The sequence below is a fragment of the Juglans regia genome, chromosome 16 (genome assembly GCF_001411555.2).
Source record: "Juglans regia cultivar Chandler chromosome 16, Walnut 2.0, whole genome shotgun sequence".
Lineage (NCBI taxonomy): Eukaryota > Viridiplantae > Streptophyta > Magnoliopsida > Fagales > Juglandaceae > Juglans > Juglans regia.
The window spans coordinates 9,382,088-9,394,429 of record NC_049916.1 but is presented as its reverse complement, the minus strand read 5'-3'; the positions used below and the strand labels follow the sequence as shown (position 1 = coordinate 9,394,429).

The following is a 12,342-nucleotide window of genomic DNA, read 5'->3' as shown; positions in this document are numbered from 1 at the left end:
TTATTTATAGGATTATAAGCTGTACCCCTTTGTTACAACTATTCTAAGAATTCATCAGGTCACCATTGCAAAGTCTTGAACATTTTGCAAAACTCTAAAAGATCTCCTCAAATTCATAATCTCAAAAACATCATCGAGATAGGCAAGAACCGCCGAAATTGTGTTTCTATTGCATAAAGGGTGTGCAACCTAGTGCCTCAGAAGCCCGAATATAGTAAGAGTATGATTCTTGAACTGCAACAAGGATTTAATTATTGGAGGAGTTACAAGAAGTTCAACCATATGGGCAGAAAATAAAACACCAACTTGGAATTTGTTCAAGTTAAAATCCCTCTCCCATTTGTAAAATTCCTACTCTCTCCCTTCTCCATTTCCCTGAGTTGCTTTAGACACCATCTTTTTAGATGATCCCACTCCAGAAAAATGACCAATCAACTTGAAGTTAAAACTACTAGCGGCTGAGGTATACACTAACATCTCAACAAAATCCAGAATTTTATTCCAAGGCCTACCCATTTTACCATATACATTCAGAAACACATTATGAATTATCAAGGTCGATTCACATTTCCCTTCTCCCTTCTTCATAATAAAACTTACAGCCATATATACATGATTCCTAATCCCTGGAATTATTTTCACAGGTAGAGTTTCAGGGTGATAACTAGGTAAAGATCCGTGAAACCTTTGTACTACATCTGGCAGGTTCCCTAAAGTAATCTTTAAACGTGAATCCCGTTTCAATCGATCTCTAAAGCCATCTTGGTTGGAGCCATTGAGATGTATAGGAAGCATGATTACTAAAATTGCAACTCCCCACAGTAGAGTTCTATTCACCAAATAGTTTTCCACATGATTTCCTCCTCTTCCTCTATCAAAGTGACACCAGATTTGTTCCTCTATCAAGTGATATTCCCCAATCTTTAGTAATTTTATCCCATCCCACTCGAAAACAGCCTTAATTAGCAATTCCTTGAGCAACTGAAGGGCAGCATTTGTATTTACTAAGATCATTTTTCTCCATTGCCTACCACCAAAGAATACAAGAGAAGCATGAAGGGTTTTAAATATCTCAAAATTGCCTTCCGTGATATACTTTGCACCCAAATCTTGATAGAAATTAAAAATGGAGATAGGAAAAATGTGCTTACCACTGAGAGTATCACCAAATTCTTCTATTGTTTCAGCTTCATCCATCCAAGTCTTAATGGTGTTATCGTAGCTACAAGCGAACCAAACATCCGTAGTTGGCTGCCACTGAATCATCTTAACCTCTAGAATATGTCCCTGAAACACCGAAATACACTCGAACTAGTTGGCAGGCTACATTTCCCAAATCCAAACCGATTCATCTCGGCCACACACTGCAAGGAACGTTCTCGATGCACTCCATGAAACACCTTTTACTTCATTCTCATGATCCTCTCTCTGCTTCTTCTCCTCAAGCTGAATGGCATTTTTATGCCTCCATTCACGAAGAGCAAACCCTTCCTCGGACTCCATCTTAGTCAGCAGTGGGAGCACAGGCCCATCTGAGACAAAAATGTCATCATAAGCGTCGTTTTCACCTACACCGTAACCATTTCCGTTCATCGCATGGATCTGATTGTACAGAGACTGGGAGTAGCTAGTTTTTGGGTCATTAAATCCAAAAAGCCCTGGAGAGTTAGCGGCATTTTCAAAATGCAGTGCGTTCCCTGCGTTTGGGTCACCGTTTGCAGGGAACTGTCCGGAGAAGTCTCCTACGACATCTGGGAAGCTAGAGTAGGATCTGGATCCGTAACTGCCGCCATCGAAGTTCTCATTGTCGTTGCAAACGAAATGACGAGTAGAAGAGTTCACGTTCATCTCCTCACCATCAATGCCGTAAGCGTCGAAGGAAGACATCTCTGTCGAAATGCTACTTTGACTGTATCAAACCATCTCTCTATAAAACGCACAAGTTTTTTGCCTTCCGAATGAAATGGTATACGAGAGAAATGGTTCTTTCTCCCCCTTCAATTGGACATCCTCTGTCGCTTCGTGCAGTACCGACTTTTGATTTTCAGCAGTTGATTCCGTCTTCTTCGCTTCAAGAACAACATATCCATCGTCAAATGTCACCGTCTCTATCAACATAACATCATCTTCTAAAACAACTCGTCCGTGTCTCACTTGGTGTTGCTCCAAAGGATAGATGTTTCTCCCATAAGCATATTCGATATTGAGCTTCACATAGTAAATAGTAAAGGAAGAATCGACTAAAAGTTTTAGATTTTTACCGTCAGAAGACTTCACTGTAAGAACCATTTGGCCAGGATTTCTATAGAAATCATCATAGAGTGCACAATGATAATTCTGAAAACATATTTGAAGTTCTTCATTACTCAACTCCATAGCAAGATCGTTGGCTTTAGATACCACTTGTTATGGACCTCCTTGTAATTCTGTGTAACTTGTGAATTCTGTTGTAATGAAATGAGAAATGGGAAAAGTTGCAATGTAATAAGGATTGTTGTAAAATGAAATGAGAGTTTACAGAAGTATTAATAGGCACAGGGAAGGTATTTGATAAAGAGTCTCATAGACTCATTTGTATTGATAAGGGAAACTTCAAGGGTTTCTAACCTCCATACACAGATCAGTTCTTTTCCGGATTTCAGAATGCCTCTCCCTTCACTCAGTCCATCCCTTATGCTAATGTAGAATAGCAATCCACCCCAATACAATACTAACACGTAGCCTTTAACAACTAACTAATAAAATAAACAAAATACAATACGAAACTGTAAATTTCCCAGGCTGCCAAAACGATGTGTAAAACACTAATTATTGAAACTGTGCATTTACTAAATTCCCCAAAACGGTGCACTGTGTCTTCCTTCTTCATCCTCACGGCTCCTTCTAGTACACTTCATTTCTTCAGAATACTTCCATGCTTTTCTTCTCTTTTGACAACAACTATTATTATCTTCACTGCCTTGGAGGGCATAACAGAGAGATGCCGTCGCAGGGTGGCACTGGAAAGAGGAAGGCAATGCGTGTTCAGTGAGGGAGGAGGGTGGGTTTCGCGGGATGCATGGAAAATTTGAATTGGGGAAAAGGAAAAACCCACGTTGCCAAAACGCACGTTTTGCTTGAAAAAAGTAAAATAAAAAAATAAAAGGTGTGCAAGGCTACTGCGCTGCAATGACTGATCTGTAGTTAATCTCGAATACTAAAAAGCACTCCAATACAATGCAATCCTGGAGTATATAATTGTCCGGTTTATTTTATTGACCCATGTGTTATGTCTTTATTGCTTTTGGTGCCTTGCTATAGAGTCAAGTGCTTAAGAATTTTTTTCTTTTCCCATTAAAATATAACAAAGTGCACCTTTTGCGTTTAAGGTGAGATTTGAATTGTAAAATGAGATGATATAATTTTAAATAAAAGTTAAAAGTTGAATAAAATATTATTTTTTTATATTATTATTATTATTTTATAATTTGAAAAAGTTAAATTATTTATTAAAAAATTCTAGATATAAACCTCACACCCTGCACCATTTAAAAATATTTTATTTTATTTTTTTACCCCCATGTAATGAAAATGATTCTAGACATGTTTGTGAGTAAAATCTGATAAAAAAGTAAAATGATATATTTTTAAGTGAGCGTGTTAGGTGTGAGGCTTATGGGTAGCACAATTATTATTTATTATATTTTGTATGAAAATTTGAAAAAATTGTAATGATGTGATAAGATAAAATGAAATGAGATAAAACACTTTCACTATCTAAATTATTTGTTATTTTGTGTGCTTAGATATAGAAATGAGATAAGATAGTTTTAACTTTTTGAAAGATTTGATGGTTGTGGGTCTCACCAATTATTACTTAGTATTTGTAATGATTGAGTATTAGTTATAAATATATTTATATTAACTAATTGTAATTACTAAATTACATACCCAAAAAAATATTAAAATCACATAATTAATAGCAAAGAATTTTCGGAATTTAGATTAATCAATAACTCATGACATTTTGGAATTTAGGTGAAGCCATAATTCTAAAAAATTGAAATTTTATTAAAATATATATATATCATTCTAATTATTAATTAAAAAGTATTAAATGCGGCTCGTTATTGCATTTTCAATCCCATTAATACAAATAAGTCAATATTAACAATAACGGGTGGGTTCGGAAAAAAATTGACAGTCTAATCTTTGCATTACAACAACAAAAATGTATCACTTATTTTTAGCAAAATAATTACAGTTTTAAAACCGAACTAGTATATACCGAATTTTAAAAATGAAGAATCGACACCAAATCGATTCATCTTCAAAATCAGTACTTCTGGTCTTATCAGTTTTGGTCTGGTTTAATTTGATTTTATCAATTTTTCCGATGTACTAGCAAGGCCAGACAAAAAAAAAAAACTGTCTAGATATAAAAATAATATACAACAAAAAAATAAGCCGCACGGAATCACGTGTGTTTTCTGTTCAATGATCAAGACCCAAAACCCCAGAAAACTAACAATAAAAATCCATCCAAAGCCCAAAAAAACATGGCAAAACAAGTAACACGTTAAGTTATTAACAACCTGTCAACCTCCACAAGATCAGAGACAACTCAGCCAAGGAAATCTATCACAGAGCTCATATCATAAAATATCTAGTGTAGTGTCCTGAAGTGTCCATAAAAAATCTGGACTCCAGTGTTCATAGTACAAAATAAAACTAAAAATACAGCATTAACAGTCTCCTCAAGTGACAAGATTACAAAATAAAACTAAAAATACAGTAGTAACAACTAACAATCTCCTCAAGTGTCTAGATTAGAAAATAAAAATAAAAATACAGTACCAAGAGTCTAAATTACACAATTCAACAATACAACTAGCCCATATGCGCCAACTCCAAGAGTCCATTCAAATAAACCTTGCAATTTCATTCAAATAAATTAAAGAACAGGTAATTCCAATTAAAAGTTATGAATTACAAATTTACATGAAATGGAAAAAAAAAAAAAAATTGAAGGGAAAATAAGTGTAAAAAGACTACTCACCTTAATCATCTCCAACAACTGAAATAGGTTTTAAAGAATTTCCAACTTCTTCCGGGAGTTCTACACAAAAGAAAAAAAAAATGAAAGTTTAAGCATAAGAACCAAAAAAATTTTAAAATATTATATACCAGATAGAGACACTAGAAAAAAGGTACAGGAGGCTATATACCTATATCAAAATTCTCAATATCATTCATTAAACTGTGAATACTAATCGAGACAGAAGAATAATAGAGTCAATTTTGTGCACAAATAAGGACTTCTACTATAATTGGAGATAAGCTACTGCAGAAATGATCAAGTACTCGACTTGCTGTCCTAAAAGTCGACTTAGAGGCTACTATAGATATTGGAACTATAAAAACATCTCGCGCAATTTTTGAAAGCATGCGGTGTCTAATGGAGTCAGTCTTCCACTAAGTCAATAAGTTGGATTTAGCATCATCTTATTCACATTTGTCAAATAAATATCTTTTCACTTCAGATTTACTTTTCAAAGAGTTTTCAAACTCCAAACGCTTCTTGAATTGAGCCAACTGAAATGACCTCATATCTTTCACCTGAGTAGTTGCATTTGTAGTACTAGTCCCTCCCTTACTTGATTGGTTTATGGTTTGATCTTGTACCCAACATCAACTCCTTCATTTCACAATAACTATTGTATAAATGAGTCAATACATCTTTAACTCGGTTCACCAATATAAAAACACTCAAATTACCATTAACATACATACATTCAAAACAAAATTCAAGATATCGCAATTTATATCAAGAATCAAGAACCAACCCAACATACAACAATAGATTTATTTTTTCAAAATTACCCTAATACTTTAATTTAGACCTTATATTACATGCCATTGACATCAATTTATGGGGCCCTTCCACACACTCCATATTAATTGCATCTTAAATTGTCGTTAGTTCCATGAAAAAAGAATTGCAAGTGACAAAAGTGGAGCTTGAGAAACGCAAGGTTGCATCATAAAAAAATTTAAAACTTTACAAACAACCTACTATTATCCCAATTGTCCTTGTTTGGAGGCCCTAACATGGATGCCACTCCTTTACTCATACTGTCATCATCATCACTATCTGGCCTCCTCTCCAACACTCTTAACATAACCTAAATCTTCCTCCTCTAGCTGTTGAAATGCATTTTGGAGTTTTTCAACCACAACTAACATCATATAAGTGGAGTTCCACCGAATTCTACGTCTAAGCATAAGTGATTTTTATACGTATTTTCCTCATTTTCACAACATTGCTTAAACATACTCCACATTTGTAAGAATATTTCACATACTTCACAACCCATCTAGTTCTTGCAATTGATTGATCTAATTCTTTCAACCTGTCCCGAACAATCAAGTTTAAGATATGAGCACAACATCTCATATGCAAGAACTCATGTTCTAAAATTGTATCATTTCTATTACGTCTTTCTTTTTATATATGAAATTGTCTTATTATTTGAACTTGTATTATCAAGTGTAATTGTAAAGATTCTTGATCTCCCCCATTCAAGTAAACACATTTCAATTTTCTTACCAAGTGTCTCACCCTTATGGTTTTCCACCCTACAAAAGTTGATAATTCTTTTATACATTTTTTAATCTTCATCAATAAAGTGTGTAGTGAGACACATGTAATTAAAATTCTGTACGGATGCCTATGTATCCGTGGTAAGGCAAATTTGCTACCCTTAAGAGCATTTTTCAACTTATTCTTCTCCCTCAAATAAACCTTATAACCATATTTTGCAACTATTATAATTTATACGTGATGGAATTGACTCACTAAAAAATGAGTAGCACAAAAGCTATCCCAAGTGCAGGAGGGTGTTGTGTAATAATTAGGAATAAAATTTCTAAATCGTCTCCTCAGGAAAAGTTATTTAAAATCAAACTCGTGTAAAAAGTAAAAATATTCACAAAGAGAAAATAAAAGTGGTGATATTTGCAATGAGTGGTAGAGTGCAACGGAAATGAAAAGAACACTATTCATGAACTAGATTCATATTTTTGGATTTTTAAGTGTCGAAATGAAATGTAAAAGACTAACAAATTGAAATTAATGATCAATGAATCAACTAAACTAAACAATCTTAATTCATCTGAAAGTTAAATAATAAAATTGAAATTATCTAAGTTTAAATAATTTTTAATTAATCTAATATGTAATGAAACTAAGAGATTAATAAAACTAAGCTAAGAATTAAATTAGATTAGAAAATAATTGACAAAATATGAGCTGAAAATTGAAAAGCCTCAAGATCAAGATTCTAGGGTTCATCCTTATGTTCAAATCACAAATTCTCAAAATCAATCCATAACAATTGTAATCACTGTTAAATGAAAGTTTAAAAGAGCAAGAAAAATAGCCACATTAAGTAAAATAAATAGCAAATAAGATACCCAAACTTCTAAGCCAAAAATATCAAAAATACTCCATAAACTTTAAACTGAAATTAAATAAAAAGTATGGAATGAAAAGAACAAGCCAAATGAATAAAGATAGAGGTGACAAGTAGTGGAGGAAAAGGCTGGAGTGGAAGTTGGACCCCAAAGGAGTTCTTCAATGCACGGTGCTGGAGCATTCTTTCCTTTCCTTTCTATTCTGTGCGGCGTGAATTCCTTCGTCTTGTATGAATGAAGACCTCCAAGAGAAATTAATGTGAATTTCCCATGTGCATTAGATCCAGAATGCCCTTCCGTCAAAACTCCCAAAAGGCACCCGAGCCTCTCACGTCCATGTGTTTTTGGTCTTTAGTGCATGTCTTTTCCTTAAGGAGCCATGTGTGTGAGTTGAGAGAAACCAACTTCCGTCCAAAAATCAAAAGTAATGGGTCCCACGTGCGAATGTGACTTTTCCCCTTTTTTTCTCCTTTTCATTTTTGGACCTATAAAAACAATAAAAATTAGAAACAAAATAAAATAAAAAGAAATAATAGAATATCAAAAATATATTATGCATGTGAATGAACATTGTCGAATTAAGTCACAAGTTATAAAATTAAGCATATATCATGCTATTAACCAATTTAAATCACAACTCGGATTTATTTATCTTAACTATTTTTCTATCTAAAACCAATAATAATGTAATGAAATAAATAAAATATATTAGTTCTAAATTAATAAAATATGAAATAACTCAGCTCAATCAGGAATTCTGGCTCATCTAGGTTGCACAACAAGCATAAACCTCTTAAAATTCCTCCCCTTCCACAAATCTAAAGGGCAGCTCATCAATAATTAGCATTTCTGTGAAGTTTTCTCTACAAGTCTCTCAACACTGAGGTCTCATTTGGATAGTGAGATGAGATGAGATTATCTATAAATAGTAGTAAAATGGTTTGTGAATAGTAGTGAAATTGTTTGAGTTAATATATTTTATTCAATTTTAAAAAATGAGAGAGAAAAAATTGACTAAAAATATTATAAAGTTAAAATATTATTAGAATATAATTTTTTAATATAATTTTTGTATTTTTGTTTGGAAGTTTGGGGAAGTTGTAATAATTAGGTAATGATTAGATGAAAAAGTTGAAGATTTGAAATTGAAAAGTGTTTGTATTTATGATGTCTGGATATTGAGATGAGATGAGATAAGATGGAATGAGTTAAGAGGCTTTACTATCCAAGTCAGACCAAAGAAATAGGTACAAGCCCCCCACTGAACACTCCTCTTTTTCGAGGTTTGAAACCTATTACAGATTGGTTCTTATCCACTTTCCTTAGTGGAGACTTCTTACATTATTTTTTTAAGTGCTACAACATAAATCTTGTTTCATTTATATTAGGATGACAAGCATAACTAGCCATGCAAAAATGACATGCAACCCTAGGTTTTGACTTATCTTCACTTTTAATCTTTGTTAAATATTTTCAAATTACAGATCTTTTCCTACCAACCCCAGTAGTTGTCTTACTTACATTAGATTTGTGTAAAAGTGGATCATTAGTCGCTATTGATTCAACTGTCCTTTCCAGTGAAGGTTGAACATCGATGGGTGTTTCATTTGAAGCAGCCGTCTGTAACAACAAACAAATTGATGAGGATAGATTATAGATTAAGAAAATTGTACGTGGTCCAGTTGATAATTCCACACTTCTGTAATGAAAGAAGCAAATGCATGCGTACAGACTATATATTTGTACTAATGATCATATCAATAGTTTATACTATTTTAAAATGAAATACAATAAAAAGATATTTGAATTTGATAAGGGTTTGATTAATTAATAATGACAATTAGAGAAGGCCACATAGATTCAACCACATGAAATAACCACACAGATTAGCACACGAAATAACCACACAGATTAGCACATGAAATAACCACACAAATTAGCAAACAAACACCATGGTTTCAAAGAATTAACAACAATCAGCAAATCTAATTAACATAATACAGAGCAATCCGTAAATCTAAGTACTATAGCAACATTCCATGGTTTCACCCAACAACAATTAATAAATCTAAATCTAAGTAGTATAGGCTATAGCAATGACCCTCGAACACTCGAAGTAAACCTAAGATTTGAAATTGAAAACATACCGAGACTGAGAGGGTAGATGCCAAGGATGCCTGGAGGAGAAGCAATGCAAGACAAATGGTAGTGGTGGCCAACGGCTAGGGGCTATAGCCTGTGACGGCCGCACAAAGTGAGAGAGGGGTTGCTTGAGTGTCTGAGAGTGAATAGGAGAGGAATCGAGGAAGTGAGGTCGTGGGGTGAGAAGGGGGGGGGGGTGACTCCCAACACAAAGCCAAACGAGGTTGCTTACTCACCTAAGCACGACGACATTTTTTTTTTTATAGTAAAACACCTTCTCATTAATAATTGCCAACATAGCATTATAGATGAAAATCAGTCCAAAGGACTGGTTGAACATAGTTGGGAACAGACTCCCACCATATAGTAGTGTTTGAGACATTTCTGAAAAATATAGCTAGCTTGTGAGTAGCCTGATTTGCTTCTCTATTGATATGATCAATGGAACAGCTTAGAAATCTACACTTGAACTCTTGGATATCAGTTATGACATTACCATAACTGGCATTTGAAGGTAGAGGGCTTGATATTTCTTTGACCAGCAGCAAAGAGTCGATTTCTATGCACAAAGACTGGAATCCAAGGGGAATGCTGAATTGTAGACCTCTCAGTAATGCTAAAAGTTCAATCTCTAGAGGCTCCATGACAGCCTCTTCTTTTTTACTAACTACCATTAACACTTTTCCTTCCCAATCTCAAGCAATGAGTCCAACTCCAGCTTTATTTTCAACATGAAACACAGCCCCATCAACATTGAGTTTGATTGAACCTTGTGGAGGAGGTTGCCATTGGGAGATTCTCCTTGCTCTGCTGATGTCAAGGCCTTTAGTAGCTTTGTAAGTCCAAAGTAGGGAAAGAGTTGAGTTGATTGCTTCCTCGGGGGTGAGATGTTTCTCTTCAAAAATCCACTGGTTCCTTCTATACCAGCATGCCCAAGCTATCATGAAAAGTCTTTCCAGTGCCTCATTGCTGCAAGAGTCCTATAACCTGCAAATCCATTCCCTTAAGTGTCATTGAGGATCTTTTGTAATAAGCTGAGGAAAGTGTTTACACCACATAGTTGGGAGCATTTTGCATTGAAAAAGTGCATGTGTTGTAGTTTCTGCTGCTGTAGAGCACAGTTGACATGTTTCGTCTTCGACTACCTTCCTTTGTTTCAAGTTACATCTCGTGGGAAGGGCCTCCATGCAAGTCCTCCAAGCAAAGACTTTCACCTTGGGGGGAACCTTCATTCTCCAAATTTGCTTCCATAGTATCCTGTTGGTTATACTTAAAGAGCTTTCACCTCCATTGTTACTATAGAAAGATTTCTAAAACATTTGTATGCACTTCTCACACTAAAGCAGCCACTCCTTTCCTTGTCCCATATTAACTTGTCCTCATGATTAGCTGCACTAAGGATTATTTTTAGGACAGCATCTGCAGGATCAGGAGGTAGCATTCTTCATACTTGTTGCACATCCCACTAGCCAGTAGAAGGGTCATTAAGCTCCTCAACTTTCTAGTCATTAGCTCTACTTGTATCTCCCATATGTTGCAAGTTCTTGAAACTAGGAATCCAGTAATCTTCCCATATTCTTACTGTCCTCCCATTCCCAATTCTCCATCTACAGGCCTGAAGAAGCTTGTCTTTGACAGCCCATATGACCCTCCACACATAGGAAGGGTTGTGACCAAGGCTAGAACTCTAGAAATTAGTGTTAGGGAAATACCTGGCCTTAAAGATTTTATGAATTAGGCTGTCTTCTTGCTGCATGATTCTCCAGCCTTGTTTTGCAAGTAATGCCTCATTGAAGAATCTCAGGTTTTTGAAGCCCATGCCCCCATCACCCTTGGTTTCACACATCCTCTTCCAGCTGACACAATGAATTTTCTTCTCTTCCTTCTTTTGCGCCCACCAGAATTTAGCCATTATTTGTTCTAGTTCATTACAAAGGGTAAGGGGTAACTTGAAACAGGACATAGCATAAGTAGGAATTGCTAGAGCAACTGCCTTAATCAGAGTTCCTTTTCCCCCTTGGGATAAAAGCTTGCCCTTCCATTGCTGAAGCTTCGACCAGATTTTGTGCTTTATATCTGAAAAGGCCCTCTTTATATTTCTCCCAATCATAGGTGGAAGGCCTAGGTATTTGTCATAGTTCTGGTGTTCTTGAATGCCTCAAGAATCAAGCAGTTGTTGTTGTGCTGCTAGTGATACATTCCTGCTAAAGACCATTGATGTCTTATCCCTATTAATTTTTTGTCCTGAGGCCCTTTCATAAGTTTCAAGGATTCTTTGCACTTTACTACTCTCCTGACTTGAGGCCTTGCAAAACAATCTGCTGTCGTCTGCAAATAGTAGATGATTCACCACTGGAGCTCCTCTATAGACTTGGATTCCCCTTATCAAATTTCTTGAGTCTGCTTGAGCCAGCAGGGAGATAAGTCTTTCGATACCCAGCAAGAAAAGGTATGGAGACAATGGGTCTCCTTGCCTTATCCCTTGGGTGGGGTGGATTAGTCCTACAGGTTCACCATTTATGAGAATGGAAAAAGACACAGTATTTACACATCTCATAACCTTATCCATTTGCTAGCAAATCCCATCTATTGCATAACCTTCTCCAAGTAGTGCCATTCAAGTCTGTCATAGGCTTTGCTCATGTCTAGTTTGAGAGACATAAGGTATGTTTTGCCTTTCCTTTTTCTTCTAAGAAAATTAATCATCTCATAAGCTACCAAGATATTATCAGTTATGGCTATACC

At 35.2% G+C, this 12,342-nt stretch overlaps 1 protein-coding gene and 1 long non-coding RNA gene across 4 annotated transcripts; both read right to left on the bottom strand.

Annotated features, from left to right (window-relative positions):
* Window positions 1–4,617: 4,617 nt before the first annotated feature.
* LOC109022131 lies at window positions 4,618–7,773 on the bottom strand. 3 transcript variants are annotated; one of them, XR_004798591.1, is made up of 3 exons: window positions 7,602–7,773; window positions 5,039–5,098; window positions 4,618–4,911 (listed from the first exon to the last, which is right to left on the bottom strand). It is a non-coding gene; the product is annotated as an uncharacterized LOC109022131 (long non-coding RNA). The 3 variants fall into 3 exon arrangements; XR_002001178.2 differs by lacking the exon at window positions 7,602–7,773 and adding an exon at window positions 5,585–6,860; XR_004798590.1 differs by lacking the exon at window positions 7,602–7,773 and adding an exon at window positions 5,599–6,860.
* A 2,126-nt stretch (window positions 7,774–9,899) lies between these two features.
* Window positions 9,900–10,271, bottom strand: LOC118344788. The gene has a single exon (XM_035686186.1). It carries the CDS (start codon window positions 10,269–10,271, stop codon window positions 9,900–9,902), a length of 372 nt encoding a protein of 123 aa, XP_035542079.1.
* Window positions 10,272–12,342: the final 2,071 nt, after the last annotated feature.

Coding starts and splice junctions, on each gene's coding strand:
- LOC118344788 (XM_035686186.1), bottom strand. CDS start 10,271: ATGGTAGTTAGTAAAAAAGAAGAGGCTGTCATGGAGCCTCTAGAGATT.